General features: G+C 39.1%; 1 protein-coding gene across 1 annotated transcript in view; it reads right to left on the bottom strand.

Moving 5' to 3' along the window:
- GRIA4 (glutamate ionotropic receptor AMPA type subunit 4) overlaps nucleotides 1–7,937 on the bottom strand; it is a 291,800-nt gene extending 283,863 nt beyond the window's left edge. Inside the window, exon 1 of the mRNA XM_028132009.2 lies at nucleotides 7,658–7,937. Coding sequence (XP_027987810.2) covers nucleotides 7,658–7,937 — 280 coding nt within the window. The remainder of the gene's footprint in view (nucleotides 1–7,657) is intronic.
- Between the last annotated feature and the right edge of the window lie 9,460 nt (nucleotides 7,938–17,397).

Genomic DNA, 17,397 nt, shown 5'->3' with positions numbered 1-17,397 from the left:
TGGGGTCTGCCCACCGCGGACATCAGTCACCCTGGACTCCGTCACAGTGTTGCCTTGATCCTAAATGTTGGGAAACGTGTGACTCCTGCCAACTGTTTGTCCAAGGAGACGACAGGTCCATTCTCCATGGTCCCCACAGGCTGTTGTCAGATCTCCCAGGAGGCCTTGCAGAGGCTGTCTTGCTGGGGGGCCTAGAGACTCAGATCTTTTTGTCAATGTGAAACGGTCCAAGTCTAGCATGTCAGACACAGATTCCACTGTAAGAAACGTACAAATGAACAAAACAAAACAAATCTGAGAGTCACATAAGTCAGTGTGGTGTCTGTCGGCAGTGTCTCCTCGGAGGGACCCTCGGGGTCGTTGGCAGAAATTCCATCACCTGGGAACCCACAGAAAGACTGCTCAGGGCTAGAGAAAGTGCTGGAGATGTTCCCCGAATGAGTGCGTGACAATATGGTCCCCAATTTCTTTAATAGAGGGGACGTCTTAGGCCTTACCATGCAGCCTCTGTTACGATGTATTTACATCATCCTATATAACAGAAGCCTAATTTGCTAAGTGTCCCATCATCTGGTCAGCCGTTCAACCAATCAAAGCATAATATGCTAATGATATGCTAAGGCCACTCAGCTGCTTGCTATGACATGCACTGATCACAAGGGAGTAGACACTCTGACTGGTAGGTTAGCTTGCTGCTGGGTGAGTCGATTGGGACTGAATGAAATGGGCTGGACATGTCCTGGAGCCCTCCCATGATCCCTCCCCAGCTGGCCTGTCTACCGCATCCCTTCCTGGACCGATTGTGCACCGCTGGGGTCTCTCGGCCTGGCCTGTGCCATCTCGCAATCTGGGACCCCACGGGGAATGTAGGAGAGCCGGTTTTGGCCCGACAGTAAAACAACCTGTCACTATGACATGCACTGACCACCAGGGGGCAGATGTTCAATGCAGGAGCTTCCCCCTGGTGGTCAGTGCACTCCCACAGGGAGAGCATTGTTCAGCCAGAAGCTGGGCTCATGGCTGGTGAGTGCAGCAGCAGTAGTGGGAGCCTCTCCTGCCTCTGCAGCAATGCTAAGGATGTCCAACTGACGGCTTTGGCCTGCTCCCCGTCGGGGGGAGTGGGCCTAAGCCATCAGTGGGACATCCCCTGAGGGCTCCCGTACTGTGAGAGGGTGCAGGCCAGGCTGAGGGACCCCACCCCGCCGTGCACAAATTTCGTGCACCAGGTCTCTAGTAATAAAACAAAATAAAAAGAGAAGAAAAAAAAAAACACAGATCAAAGGAAACAAACCAAATAAGGCAGTTTTTTCTCTATTCTTTGCCAAATGAATCTCTCCTAAAACAATGAATATTATGTATAATATTACCAAGATATTGGATACAAGATATTTAGCAACCCATGAAATAACACCACTTGCCTAGAAAGCACTAATTTGAGTAAAATCTTGAGCATTAAACATTAAAGAGAACCAGGATTATATAAAACAAGGTCAGTGTCAGCCATAACTTACTCTGGATGTGAGATTGAAATTGCTGGCAATCATAACAGTTTTGAAAAAACTGACAGTGGTCATCAGAATTTTTGAAATGTTAGGTTTGTATCTCCTCATCTCTTCCTTAATCATAAATTCACCTTGTTACCTGTGGTGTTAGGGATGGCCATAAACATATCATAAATACTGAAAACTCTGGGCAATAGACACAGGTAAAAATACATTTCTTTAAAAATATCTATTTCAAATGAGAAAATAAGCACTGCTCATATTATCAATATTGAAATTAACCTCTTTTTCACTAAATAATGACATCACATTAATTAAATTTCAAAAAAATTTCAAGGTTTTATGTTACCAAAAATATTATTTTAAAGTTTCTTGAATTATGTCTAAAACAAGAATGTTATTTTTCAACCTGTTTCATATATTTCCTTGATAAGAAAATTGCATTCAATTCAAGTACCATCTCCTTAGGAGAATTTTAAATATTAACTATTCTATAAACAATTTGATCCATTAAAATATGGTACCATGAGGGGTTACTGAAGAACTAAAATTGTTTAATACCGATTGTCAAGGATTTCACTTGATTAATTCATTAGTTCATTCCATACTTAGGTATAAATGTAAGAAGAAAAAGTAGTTACTGAAGAAGAACTTATCTTTCTGGGGAAGAAAAGATATGTAAATGTATACACAATGCAATACAAAAATTACTATAAAAAGAATTATGCACAGGGTGTTCTCTAAGTTCTTTTCTTACATAGTAAAAAATGAGTCAAGAAGAGATGTGGAAAATTCCCCCAAAGTGAAATATGGCATTTCCAATGAGTTCAGTCATTAGATATTTGGTGTTGTCCAAATACAGTGACCATTAGGCAAATGTGGCCACTTAGGTTAATCAAATAACATGAAATAAAACTTAAAATTAAATTCCTCAGTTGCATAAACCACATTTCAAACATTTGATAGTCTATATTTACCAACTCAAAAATCTTATCAAAGTTTGTATTTACAGCTCCTAGGGCAATGGAAACTAAAGAGAAAATAAACAAATGGGACTACATCAAAATAAAAAGCTTCTGTACAGCTAGAGAAACCATCAACAAAACAACAAGAGAGCCCACTGCATGGGAGAACATATTTGCCAATGTTATCACTGATAAGGGTTTACTCTCCAACATTTACAGGGAACTCATACAACTTAACAAAAGGAAGATAAACAACCAAATAAAAAATGGGCAAAGGACCTAAATAGATACGTTTCAAAAGAGGACAGAAGGAAGGCCAAGAGACATATGAAAACATGTTCAAAGTCACTAATCATCCAAGAGATGCAAATCAAAACGACAATGAGGTACCACCTCACACCTGTCAGAATGGCAATTGTCAACAAATCAACAAATGACAAGTGCTGGCAAGGATGCGGATAAAAAGGAACCCTCGTGCAGTGCTGGTAGGAATGCAGACTGGTGCAGCCACTGTGGAAAACAGTATGGAGTTTCCTTAAAAAAACTAAAAGTGGAACTCCCATTTGATCCAGTAATCCCACTTCTAGGAATATATCCCAAGAAACTAGAAACACCAATCAGAAAGGATATATGCACCCCTATGTTCATAGCAGTACAATTTACCATAGCTAAGATTTGGAAACAGCCTAAGTGCCCATCAGCAGATGAATGGATTAGAAAACCGTGGTACATCTACACAATGAAATACTATGCTGCAGTAAAAAAGAAGGAATTCTTATCATTTGCAACACCATGGATGCAACTGGAGAGCATTATGCTAAGTGAAATAAGTCAGTCAGAGAAAGATAAATATCACATGATATCACTCATTTGTGGAAGATAATGAACAACATGAACTGATGAACAAAAACAGAACCAGAGTCATTGAAGCATTGAATAGACTGTCCAACTTATGAGGGAAGCGGGGAAGGGGGGAGAAGTGGGGGTAAGAGATCAACCAAAGGACTTGTATGCATGCATATGAGCATAACCAATGGACATAGACAGCAGGGGTTTGAGGGAATGTGCTGGAGGGGGGGTGGGGGCGGCTGGGGAGAGGTCAATGGGGGAAAAAGGAGACTTAAGTAATACATTAAACAATAAAGAACTTAAATTAAAAAAATAATCGGTATAAAATATTAGAATTTCTTTACTGACAAGAGAAAGCCGCCACAGAAGAATAGTATGCATAAACATGTGACATAGTCAGAAGCACTTCTACTGATATTCCTATGACAAACCCTCTATGCATACAAGTAACTCATTTTTACTGCAGAGCAGATGATTTTCCTGGCTTCCCTTGCTGGTCACCCTTCTAACCTTTATGCTTAAAATAAATGTAGAATTTATTTAGAGTCCAAAATGTAAATAAAAACCATTGATTAAATGTAGTTTTACTTTTCAACCTACAGTTATTTGCAAACTTTTGTCCTAAATCAAGTTTTCAACTTTTCTCATCATCATGCCAATTCTTTTGAATTGTTTTCACATATTTTATATTTTAAGCATTTTTAAAAGTATGACCGCATCTGCTGTAACAAATCTATCATAAAACATGTTTAAAAATATGAAGATAAATGGAAACAGCAATGGGCAAGGCAGATCAATAACTATACTGAGAAAATAGAATGTGATTATTTTCCTTAGAATGTCACTTGACCTTGCCTTGCCTGATAGGCAAGGATGGAAGGGAGCTAACTAGCTGTTTAATTACCAGAGTGTCTTAATAAAATGATGACTCTGATTATTGGAATAAAAAAAATCCTCCCCTTTCTTTCCTTTCCCCTCCCTCCCTCTCTCCCTCCCTCCCTCCCTCCCTCCCTCCCTCCCTCCCTCCCTCCCTCCCTTCCTTCCTTCCTTCTTTCCTCCCTTCCTTCCTTCCTTCCTTCCTTCCTTCCTTCCTTCCTTCCTTCCTTCCTTCCTTCCTTCCTTCTGATGTGGAGAAAAATATAGACAGGATCACATAGCTCTACAATAGCAGACCAGGGCTAGAACACTGGACTTATATAATAGGAAATAAAATATCATTCTTTTTTAAATGTAATTCAACATGAAAACACAACTTTAATTTATGATGGTGAAGCTCTTGTATCTTAAGAGTTCATTTATATCACTACACTAATTAAGATTTCAGGAATAATTGAGTGGGTCAATGAAATAACTAATTCCAAAATAAGGCTTTATGATTCATCAGAATGTCATATTCCACTAAGGTTTGTGGAGAAATTCGGATCATAATTAAGGCAGTTACTTATAATGGGAAAATGTTTAGATAAGCAGCTTATGGTAGCAGTAGAGGATTAAAATACCAAAACCTTCCATATTATCTTATTTTGTTACACTTGGTTTTGTGCATTCATTAGAAAATGCTCTAATTGTTAATGTAGATGTTTATTCTTTTCTTTTCTTCATGATGTGAAAATATGGATTGCTTTTAGCCAACTATGTTTATGATAGAAGTTAATCATATGCTCATAACTGAGGTTCATACCTCCCTTGGTGATAGTGATGCATAATTCAGCATAGTATCTAAGTGGGAATAAATTGGGCTGAGATCCTGAACTTATAAAATGAGCACAACAATTTCCAAAGAGAACAATTACTCTTGCCCTTTGCAAGTACCCGATTAAGCCCCAGAATATTGGGAAGCATGGCGGTAAGAGGGCAGAGTGAGCATCTGAGCAACAAAATATGGCCCTTTCCCTGACATGTTATTTTTCATTCAGACAATTACCGCTTGAAATAAAGGTGTCTATTTTAAATTTGGGCTGGGTTACTATAATGCAAAGGACTTGTTATTCACCCCGAAGCACCTATTGGAGAGAACTAGGAAATTTTAGAGTGACTTGACTTTAGAAGGTCAGTAAAATTCTAGGGTGATGACAATGAAAATGTACCCTTGTGCAGCAAGCCAGTAAGTGGTTAAAGGTTACATATTAGAAGAAATAGTGCTTTACATTGATGGTCTTAAGCCTTGGAAGGATGACATTTTACCAAGAGAAAGAGTCTTTAACTAACCAATATGTATATCTACCTGTACGAGAGCAATACCACGGGGAGAGGTAATGGGAGGTGGCTCGAGGTTGAGCACCTCACTTGCTATGCAGGAGTGAGGATCCTGGAAATTATAAACTGGTGCAAGAGCAACACATCACTTTTCATCTCTGTTTGGTGGGGAGTCTGATGCACAAATGCCTACACCCTCTCCTTGCTAGAGATTGGTTGACACGGGCAGAGGGAAAAAAAGTGAGACACAGGTCACTAGTGTTCCTATGAGACCTACGAGAGCAAGATGCCATAAAATAAGGAACTTCTGCCCAACGTGCGAAACTGAGCTGTGTCATAACAAACCACAGGAAGAAACATCTCAGCCACTTCCTAGTACCTATTTCTTGACATTAGGATTCAATTTTTTAAAACATTTTAAATTGATTTTATTGAAGTGTATTTTTTTTTTTTTTTGCATTCAACACTCATATTTTACAATTGATAAACCTACATCAACACATCATTTTCACACAAAGTCTCTCTTTTATATCAGGGTTCACTCCTGCTGTTGTACAATCTGTGCTTTTGGACAAATGTATAACAACATGTGTCCACCATTACAGTATCACGGAGAGCAGTTTCACTGCCCTAAAAACCCTCTGTGCTCTCCTATTCACCCCTGCTTCCTCTTATCCCCTGGAAACCACTGGCTCTTACTGTCTCCATAGTTTTGCCTTTCTTAGAATGTCGTATAGTTGGAATCATACAGTATGTAACCTTTTCTAATTGATTTCTTTCATTGAATATCATGTGTTTAAGGTTCCTCCATGCCTTTTTATTGCTTGGTAGCTCATTACTTTTTAGCTCTGAATAATAATCCATTATCTGAACATACTACAGTTTAATTAGCCATTCACCTACTGAAAGAAATCTTGGTTGTTTTGGATGGTTAGTTATTGGAAAATGATGTCATAAAAGGTAGGTAGATTCCCATATTTCCTATTGTGAATTAGAGTAATCTCTATCAATGCAGCAAATACATTGATAGTATAACTTTTCTGAGCTTGTCTCTGAAAGGAAAATGTACCATGAATGCCAATATAAGTAATGTGCTAAGAGTAATGTTGATGAGGCATCTCATCGGACATACTGTCCCCACTGATTAAAAATGTGAATTTTAATGAGGAAGATAAATTCCTTTACTGAGTTTTCATATCTGAAATAGAAAACTATGCTTTGAATCTTTGAAGGTAATTATATCTTCAAGAGGTTTACCTAGCTTGTTTATGGCTTTTATGTTTATTGTTTTACTCATTTCACAGATGGAATTCTATTCAAGGATGTTTTTAAAATGTTGCCTGTTTCAACTTTTATTCTAACTTCTTATCTTCTCATAAATTTTACACTTTAAGGAAAAAGGACCAATGACAAAACCCCACAGGTGGTTGGTCCCCTGATGTTTATTTTGAAATATAACATGTTGCTATGATTCTAGTCACTAAATAAAAAACAGAATTGAAAAAAATAATGAACTCCTTAAGCTATGTCTCTAACTAAAAAAATCAAAATACTTTGTACAAACATGTATGGATTGTCAATAATTTAATGGTAGTTATCCACCTTGTTCCTCCAACACATACAATACCATTTACTAATCGATATAGCCTGGTAGCTAAAGGCAAAGTGAAAGGTGCTGGCAAGCAGAGCCTTACTACCAGGTCCATTGTCATTGTCATGATCCTCCAATTCCTCATGTAAAGTCTCGTATTTCAAACTCAAAGCCATGGCTCAGTATGATACTATTTTAAGATGTTCCAAAACATTATGTTATTTGCATGTGAGATAAAAGACTTATTTATTTCATGGTACCTGAAATAGGACTTCAGAATTGTTGAAAACAATTTTTTACATTTTTTACAATTTTTTACATTTCAACTATGTAACCAAGCATGGTTTGCTCATGAGTAACCTTGTGAATGTAAAGCTTATTTAATTAGAAAATTTCCCCCAGAGTCAAGGTAAAAATACTGACAGTACACAATGACCATTTTCTAATTTTAGCCATGTTAGGGATGAAAATATTTTGCTAAATTACACAAGTATACAGGTCATTTCGGGTTGAAATTAGAGTTTTACTTATGGAGATATGGAATCGTGACTTACCCCTGTCTGTGTCGTACAGGAAGACAAAACAGTTCCACTCATAGTGATCCAGCAGACTTAAGAGTGCTCCTCGCAAGGAAGGCCTCAGCTGCAACACAAACTGGCTCTCCCCCTCGGTAGGGAAACTTGGTGTGATGAGGGAGATGTGTAAGGCGCTGCAGAATGAGGTCAAGGTATGTACTGACCTCTTATCATAGAGTCCAAAAATGGCAAATACTCCTCTAGAATACTGGGAACAGACTGAAACGAAAGAAGAAGAAAAAAAAAGAATACAAGCCATCAGTACATTCTAAAATTGTTAACTTGCTCATCTACAGTCTATGAAATGAAAAAGAAATCTCTGAATCATTGGCGTGTCAGGAATATAAGAAAAGGTTAAAAGTGAAGTGTGCCATCAATTGTACAATCAATTATTGAATTCTTGAACTTGTATTCAAAGCCCTGCATTGAGTGAGATAACTTGGGGCTATATGCTTCCTTTCTCAAGAAGCCGATTTAAATTAAAGGGAAGTTTAACTAAAATGATGTAATATATGGCATTCCATGATAAGGTGGCAAATCCTAAGCGAGAGACTCCAAGTGTGAAAAAAAATCTAAATTTTTCTCCATATGTTTTTTTTACATGTAAAAAATATAATATCATACTTTGAAAATGTTTAAGTATATTTAGAGGAACATTTAAATAACCAGAGTGCCATCCATTGTAAGCCATATGCTTATCTTTTCTAGTTTGAATTGGACTGCATTTGTTACTCGGCCTAAATTATTACTTTTTTTTTTTTTTGGCAGTGGCAGTTTCATTTCTTATCACAACCTTTGAGTTCTCTTGAATCTTGTTTGAAAATAAAAATTATGCAGTTTGGAAAGTCATTGTTGGGATATGCAAGATGCTTAGCAGAATTGTGGCAACTTGTGCAGCCTGTAGGTAGGCCACATGCAAAGACAGTAATTCCACACCCAGAAGAACCAAGTTCTCCTGAAAGAAGAGAACCCAAGGTAAGCAGGTGCCCAGGCTCACCTTGCCTTTCTTTCCATCCCCCCAGTTGTGAAAAGACAATGGGGAAAATTTATAAAGAGAATTGTCCTCGAGATTCTTGCCCCATCATATTTTGATCACTCTTTTGACATGATTGATTTCTAGTTCTAATTTGGGTGACTTTTTCTAGTTTACATTATAAAGGATACAAAACTACATTAGGGATACTCTTTTCCCATCTATAATAATGAAAGCATAATATGCTAATTAGACCCACATCCTTCCGAACATCCTTCCTTTCAGACAAAGCCACAGCAGACGGGGGCCACAGCAGAGGCAGCAGAGGCCCCTGGCCTGGTGGCAGCAACGGGCGGCAGGGGCTGGGGCCATGGCCCTTGCACAAATTTTGTGCATCAGGTTTCTAGTTTATAAATAAATTGAGACTTTTTGAATTTCAAATTCTTTAATTTATCACATGGCTAAAGGTCCTATTTCTCCTTGGCTTATTTAGCTAGTTTAAGAAGTTGTTAGTTTTATAAAAGTTTTCTGTTTTCTGATTTTGGTTACTGATTGTAATTGCTTATCTCATTAAGAAACCCAGAGTATTGCCAAGACCGGTTTGGCTCAGTGGATGGATCGTCGGCCTGCGGACTGAAAGGTCCCAGGTTCGATTCCAGTCAAGGGCATGTACCTTGGTTGCAGACACATCCCCAGTAGGGGGTGTGCAGGAGGCAGCTGATCGATGTTTCTCTCTCATCGATGTTTCTGGCTCTCTGTCCCTCTCCCTTCCTCTCTGTAAAAAATCAATAAAATATATTTAAAAAAAAAACTTAAAAAAAAAAAAGAAACCCAGAGTATGGATAATCTAGAGGTATTTATTCTAGCAGTAGTTCATAGTGATACAAAGAAATTAGATTTTTCTTTGTTAAAGTAATAATAAGCTCTTAGAAAACTAATTTTACTACTAACATTTATATCTATATTCCACAATATCTGGGTTTTTGGAAACTATGAAGCATAATTAATTAAGTTAATAAAACATGGAGGTCTTTCTTTTGTTCTTGTTTATTGTATCTCTTGAAATTGAGAAAAGAGTTTAAGCAATGTAATCCTATCTAATAAAAGAATAATATGCAAATTGACCATTATTCCAACACACAAGATGGCGTCCCCCATGTGGTCAAAGATGGACGTCCCCATGTGGACACAAGATGGCTGCCACAAGATGGCCAGCAGGGGATGGAAGTTGTGGGCGATCAGGCCAGCAGGGGAGGGCAGTTGGGAGGGACCAGGTCTGCAAGGGAGGGCAGTTGGGGGTGATCAGGCCTGCAGGGGCGGGCAGTTAAGGGTGACCAGGTCGGCAATGAAGGGCAGTTGGGGGTGACCAGGTCTGCAGTTGGGGGGGGGGGCAGAGGAGGGCAGTTGGGGGCAACCAGGCCAGCAGGGGAGAGCAGTTAGGGGGTCCAGGTCTGTAGGGAAGGGCAGTTGGGGGTGACCAGGCCAGCAGGGGAGGGAAGTTAGGAGTGACCAGGCCTGTAAGGGTGGACTGTTGGGGGTGACCAGGCTTGCAGGGGAAGACAGTTAGGGGTGACCAGGCCTGTAGGGAAGGGCAGTTGGGGGCAACTAGGCTAGCAGGGGAGGGCAGTTAGGGGCAACCAGGCTGGCAAGGGAGGGTAGTTAGGGGTTACTGGGCCATCAGTGGAGGGCAGTTGGGGGCAACCAGGCCTGCAGGGGAGGACAGTTAGGGGTGACCAGGCTGGCAGGGGAGGGGAGATAGGGGCAATCGGGCTGGCAGGGGGGCAGTTAGGCATCGATCAAGCTAGCAGAGGAATGTTTAGGGGGTGATCAGGCTGGCAGGCAGAAGCAATTAGGGGCAATCAGGCAGGCAGGCTGGCAGGTGAGCGGTTGGGAGCCAGCAGGCCTGGGTTGTGAAAGGGATCCCAGATTAGAGAGGGTGCAGGCTGGGCTGAGGGACACACACCCCCATGCACGAATTTTGTGCACTGGGCCTTTAGTCCATAATAATAAAAGGGTAATATGCTAATTAGATTGGACGTATTTCGGATGTCATTCCTGAAGGAACCGGAGCTGGAGGGAAGCCAGCCCTGGACCTGGGTGCCAGTCCTGGGTACCAGAGGGAAGCTGGTGCTGACAGCCTGGGGCAGGAAAGCCTACCCTTGCATGAATTTAGTGCATTGGGCCTCTAGTTATAACATAAGAAGGTAACAATTACAGCAAATGAATGCTGTTGGTCTTCTTTAGATGATGTGCACGGAGAGATACTGTATATGTTCTATGCTCACCCAGGAACTAGGATTTGATCATCTGAATAGATTGACCAACCTGGAAAGTTAGTCCTGGCAGAATGACTGACTGTCATTTCCTTGCAAAATATAAAAAAAACATTATTTTGTCCCAGTTTGGGTTTCAACTGAATTTACTTTTATACCTTAAATGACCTGATTAATCAAGCTGCTGGATCAGACCTTAACTTGTGAATGTTTCATCAAGACTTGGGATGTATTTCTGTAAGTGCTGCACATTTAGCATAACCTGGAGGTACTCCTTTGTGTTGTCATATTTTTTCTGTTCTCTCGATTTTCATGGAAATTGAGGATCCACTTTCAATCTTTACATTGCAAATAATCTACTTCAATTAATTTTTATTTTACTGTACTGAAAAAAATAAAGTTGAAGAGCTTTAGAAATCATATCTAAGATGCTGATTTTCGATTTGGTGCTAAAACTACACACAGATTTTATTACATTTTCAAGAAAATGTAAACACGCAGGATTTACAAGTCATGTACTTTAAGTTATTCATGCATATAATGAGCAGTTACATAATCCCTTCTGTTTTGGGACTTACCTTTTTCAAATTTTGGTTTCCAAACAGTGAGTTTTTAGGAACTCCACAATTCTCTAGGGGGCTTACATAGCTTTGCATGAGAACTGTTGGTGAGAAAGGCATGGGTGTGCAAGCCCGGACCCCTTCCTCAGTACACCTCTCTCCCCCAAACACAATAGCCCTTCTGATTTTATGTATTTCAAATATTGAGCCAATATAAAATTTTATGTGCAAAAAATATTACACTTCGGAAAAAAGGTCAGAAACAATATATTCTGCACAAAATCCCTCTACTGTTTGTTCTTACTATACTGTTTTCAGACTTCATTATGGCTTTTCCACTACTTTGGTGCTTGCTATGCTATTTAACTTATTTTAATTTATTATGTTTGATACTGAACAAACTTAATGTTTTTGATATTTAAACATCTGTCTACTTTCATTCATAAGCATCATCATAAATATGTATCTCTTCTTTTCATAGCCATCTGTTATTTTGCCTTTAATAAAGTAATTTTGAAACTGTACTAAATATTAGATCAATAACTTTGCTTCTGGCTGTATTATGTCACTCAAATTTTATTTTCACTTTGCAAATGTCCAAAAATGTTAATATTATTCTATTCAACTTTTTCTTGGGCTATTTAACCTAGATTACATGCATGGCATATGAGGATTATTTGGTTTCCTATGTGTGTGAATACATTGTCAATCAAATGTTCAATGTTATTATTTCTGTGTTCTATCCTGGAAAGTATTTTATTTAGTCCAATAGGATAAATTTTAAAATATAACTATTTCCATATTTAGTATTACAATCTAGCTTTGCAAACACTCAAGTCAAAATTTACTTGGTTATATCTGATGACATCTATTGTTGTTTGTCATACAAATAATTATGCAAACAATGGAACTTAAACTATATATGCATACATCAATTAATGAGAGAAAGCTAAACTGAACATCAATGTGTTCAGAATACACAAATGGGAACAAACTGAATCTTACACAGATGGCTAAATAAAATAAACAACAGAATGCTGAGTCACTGAATAGTTGCAATCATATTAGGTAGATACATGTTTTGAGATATAAACACTAACCAAGTTTCATTGCCTATTCTGTATTCTGCTTCACTAATGAAATCACTTGGATCCTGTATTATGTAACTAAACATAAAATGTAAAAACAAGGTCATAATCCATTCATCTTTACTCGATGATGTCAATGAATTAAATATGTCTTCTCATTAAGTAGTCACCCAGTTTCATCCCAGATTCTACATTCTAGATGCCAAACCAGTGAAACTGTTATGCAGTTTGTGATAGTTTATCGCCCCGTGTCACACACAAATCGAACGACATTGTCTTAGCTCCCGTCTCAAGTTGTGAGCATTAGGGCCTGGTGCTGAGTCTGACATGGCCACGGCAGCGGGTGCGGAAGGATGCAGGCCGCTGCTTCACTCTGTGCCCTTTCCTTTCTCCTGTATCTTCTCTCTTCTCTAAATGCATTCCCAAAAATGCTTTAAAACAAGCTTAACTCCTTATTTTATGAAACATAGAACTTTCTTGGCCCTATGCTTCCTATGTCTTTTTCCCCCTTCCCAATCACTAAAGGAGTCTTTTACTTACAGTTTCACATTCCTCTGGCTGCTCTACTTTCCAGCCACCAAAACCACTCTCATCAATTTTGCTAATGACCAAGTACAACCTAAATCTTACATTTTAGCTCCTATCTTACTGGAATCCTTTGCTGTCTTTGTCACTTTGGACACTTCTCTCACATGCTTCCTTCCCTTGCTTTCTTAACACCATGCTCTAGTCTTCGTTCACTCTCTCTAAATATTTCTAGTGTCTTTGAATAGTTCTTTCCCTCTGCTCCTTTAAAGGTGGTAAGCCTTAAAACTCCCCTCTTTACTTTAAACGCAATTCCACTGAAAATGGCCAACCCTGGGGCTGTAATTACCACCTATGTAATCATGATCCCCCAAACTGTACCATTTACTTCAAATCTTTCTCTTGAACTCCAGATCTATGTATCTAAGTTCATCACTTCCATACCACTGTGAATTTTCCATAATAGTATAGCTGTATTCTCTCTCTCACACACTGTTCCAGAACTTTGATACTTTCCTATTCAGAGCTGGAGTCTGATCTTTCAATGTGAACCCGGGCTGGCTTCAGTGATTGCCTCAGCTATTAAACTGTGACAGAAGTGCTTATATGGACTTCTGAGGGTATGGCTGCCTTTCTCTCGAGACAGATTTTTTTTTTTTTTTACCCAGCTACCATGCTGTGAGGAAGACCATGTGATGTGAAGAGGCCCACATAGAAAAGAATCAATATTCTTATCCCTCAGCATCAGCTAAGTTCCAGGTTGACAGTCAAATGAACTTATTCCTATATAACAAAAGGCTAATATGCAAATTGCTCCCTCGACCGGGAGATCGACAAGGGGGCAGGGCTGACCGGACAACTGCCCCTGGCTCCTTCCTCTGGCTGGGCCCCCCCCAAACACCGCCCATCCCCCATTGGGGTGGGACGGCTGAACACCACCCTGTGCATGAATTCGTGCACTGGGCCTCTAGTAGCAATAAATAATCAGGATGATCTTTGTATCCAGTACTTAGTGGTGTGCCTATACATGGTAAGCATTCAATAAATATTTTATAGATATATTTTTAAGGAAAGTTGCTTTATTTTTGTGCCACTGTTTATTTTTAAAAAATTCTTAATATTGAATATTTGAATTGTTGTTTTGTTTTTCCTTTTTCTTTTTTGCTATTATAACTAAAGCTTTCATGACAACCATCTCTGATTATTCATTAAGGTAAGCTGCTAGAAGTGAAATTATAAAGTAAAGTATATGAATTTTTAAAAAAATCTTTTTGAAGGGTTTTGGTAAATATTACTAAATTTATTCCACAACTATGTACTAATTTATATCTCTCAATAATATTTATTGGGCTAAATAAGTTTTTAAATTCTTCTTTCTCTCCTCTACTGTTTTGAAAGTTATATTTATTATGTTGATTCTTCAATTTATTCTTGTTTCCCTTAATTTTTATATATTTACTTGTCATACATTTATAATTTTTCCATATTGATTGAGATACAATTGACCTATAACATTGTGTAAGTTTAAGGTGCACACCATGATGACTTGATACATGTATATATTGTGAAATGATTCCCACAATAAGGTTAGTTAGTACATTCATCACCTCACATAATTACAATTTTTTGTTGTGGTGATGAGAATATTTAAGATTTACACTCTGAGCAACTTTCAAGTATGTAATGTAGTATTGTTAACTAAGGACTGTTGAGATTTTCAGCAGTGAAACCTTCTGGGGTTCTCTGGCAATCAAGCTACTGGGAACCAAGGTCACTCCCATGCATGACTGATATTGTAGACCAGTGGTTCCCAACCTTTTTTTGGCCATGCCCCACCTAAACATCTCTAAAATCCTGATGCCCCCTGCCCTCCCCGCCGTGAAATATAGTTCTTATTATTCAAAAATTGAACTCCTATTCACATGGAGGAAGCTTAAAAGGCCATTAACTTGGTCTCAACAAGCTTCCAAAGAACATGGCATCCATGAAAGAGGAAAATAAAAGCATGAAAGGAGAGTTGAAGTCCTGAGGAAGAAATCACCAAGAAATTAATAAAATAATAATAGTATGAAGTGATATGAAAAAATAGCAAAGTTTCAAAACATATAATAGAGAACTGGAATGCATAAATATGTCACAATATATATTTAGATACTGTATTTGAGGCCCCTAGAGCCATAAGAAATGCAAAAAATTCACTCATTCTCAAATTGCCCTCCTTAAAAATCAAATTGCCCCACGTTGGAGACCACTGCTGTAGACCCTTTCCTTCTTACTTTTCCCAGTGGTCTCTAGATGTCTCAGCTTTGCTGATCTCTGGGTGGGGTGAAACTGAAGTGGGTCCGTCAAGTGGTTCCCCAAAAGGCTGGGGAAGCTGGTCACTCACCCTGCTCTCCTTTTCCAAGACCAGAGAACTGTGTTGAGCTAAGAATTCCCTCTTGGCACTGAACAGCGCTGGCCTGGATATCAGATAATGCAGGCAAAATGGAACTTTCCCTCCCACCCCTTTGTATGGTTATTCTCAGTTTTTTTTTCTCTATGTGTTCCTGAAACTTTGTTAGTGAACTCCTGAGCTCTCCCAGGGCTATTTTGTGTGTGAATAGCTGTCCAATTGTTGTTCATTGTGGAAGGACATAAGGGTGCATCGCCAATCCCCCATCTTAGTCACAATATTCTAAATTTAATAAATATCTCCACACTCCATCAGAATAATACAAGGGCATTTAAGCATTATAACCGCAGAAATTGCCCTCCATGCTATTATTGTCCAATATTGTAGTTCGTATGGGTTTAGCAATTTTAAAATACCATAGCCTCTATTGGATATTTTCATTATCTGAAATCTTTGGCAATCTACTGGTAACACTCCTTTGTGTATGTTGCAATTCTTGCTCAAGGTGGGTTATCAACATATTTGTTTTATAATTTTGAATTTTGAGCACATTTTAGCAAAGTCTACCTGTGAGAATTTAGAGAAACCTGTTTTGGAGAAATATTTCTCCAAAGGGATTTTGCATTTACTCTGCCAAGCACCCCAATGAGTTTGTATGTGGGGTGTGCGTGTGTGTGCGTGTGTGCGTGTGTGTGTGTGTGTGTGTGTGAGATAGGCTCCTGGAAAAAGCAGAGTGTATATGTTTGTACAGAAAAGTCACAAGAGAGTGGACAATTATGGAATGAGCTACCCTCCACACATCTGTACATCTCACTCAAGGCCAACCTTATATCTGTCCTTGACCCCATTCATTATCTCTTTCTGAGGGGATGCCCTCTCTCCCTCTTTACTGGCTACATTCCCTCAACTTATTAACGTGCTCAAACTTCTCCGATGCCCTCCCAATTTAATATTATATCAATAACAAAAACCACATTTTATTGCTATCTAATCTTGTTCACTGATGTATTCTCAGGCTCTAAAATTGGCATAAGAAAAATGCTCAATTTGCATTCATTCAGTGAATGAAATCATAGTTTCTTGTAAAAGAAATAAGAAGAGACTGGGAGAGGGTGGAATGGCTGGCTGAAAGCCGCAAAATTCTACTTTTGGGTTGCTGAGTTTACTCTGGCCTTTAAAAGTTTTCATTTCTACTTAGAGTCTAAGCAATTCTTTTTGGTCTCTATGTGTATTCTCCCTCCCCTTTCAACCATGCACAAACTGACCATTAGCTTTTAATTAAAGCCTAGTTTCTGAAAACTGACAGCTATTAGTACATATAAATTTAATAATTCCTTATAAGGAAATAAAATATAATTATAACTATTAATATTTTAACAATTTAAAATTCAAGTAATGAGACAACTGTCTTCTTTAGAAGTGACAAGAACATATAATTTCTATTGTTATCAGGGTGATGTTGTATTGTCATTTTTATACATTTAATTTTCACAGAATATGATTAAGCTATGAGTTCATCCAGCAGCATAGAGTTTGCAACTACATGTGAAATACTAATTCGGTCTTCCAGCCTTTGCCCAGCCTCCCACTGCACACGCTCTCACCGCACAGCCTACCACTGCATCACCTGCCACTGCACAGCCTCCTGTCACACAGCCTGCCACTGCACAGCCTCCCACTGCACAGCCTCTCGCTACACAGCCTCCCACTGCACAGCCTCCCACTGCACACGCTCTCACTGCACAGCCTCCCACTGCACAAGTTCTCACTGCACAGCTTCCCAGTGCACAGCCTCCCGCTGCACAGCCTCCCACTGCACAGCCTCCCACTGCACACGTTCTCACTGCACAGCCTCCCTCTGCCAGCCTCCCACTGCACAGCCTCCCACTGCACAGCCTCCCACTGCAC

This window comes from Eptesicus fuscus, chromosome 13, assembly GCF_027574615.1.
Source record: "Eptesicus fuscus isolate TK198812 chromosome 13, DD_ASM_mEF_20220401, whole genome shotgun sequence".
Taxonomy (NCBI): Eukaryota; Metazoa; Chordata; class Mammalia; order Chiroptera; family Vespertilionidae; genus Eptesicus; species Eptesicus fuscus.
Note: the sequence above shows the minus strand (reverse complement) of the source record. Positions and strands in the feature narration are given on the sequence as shown.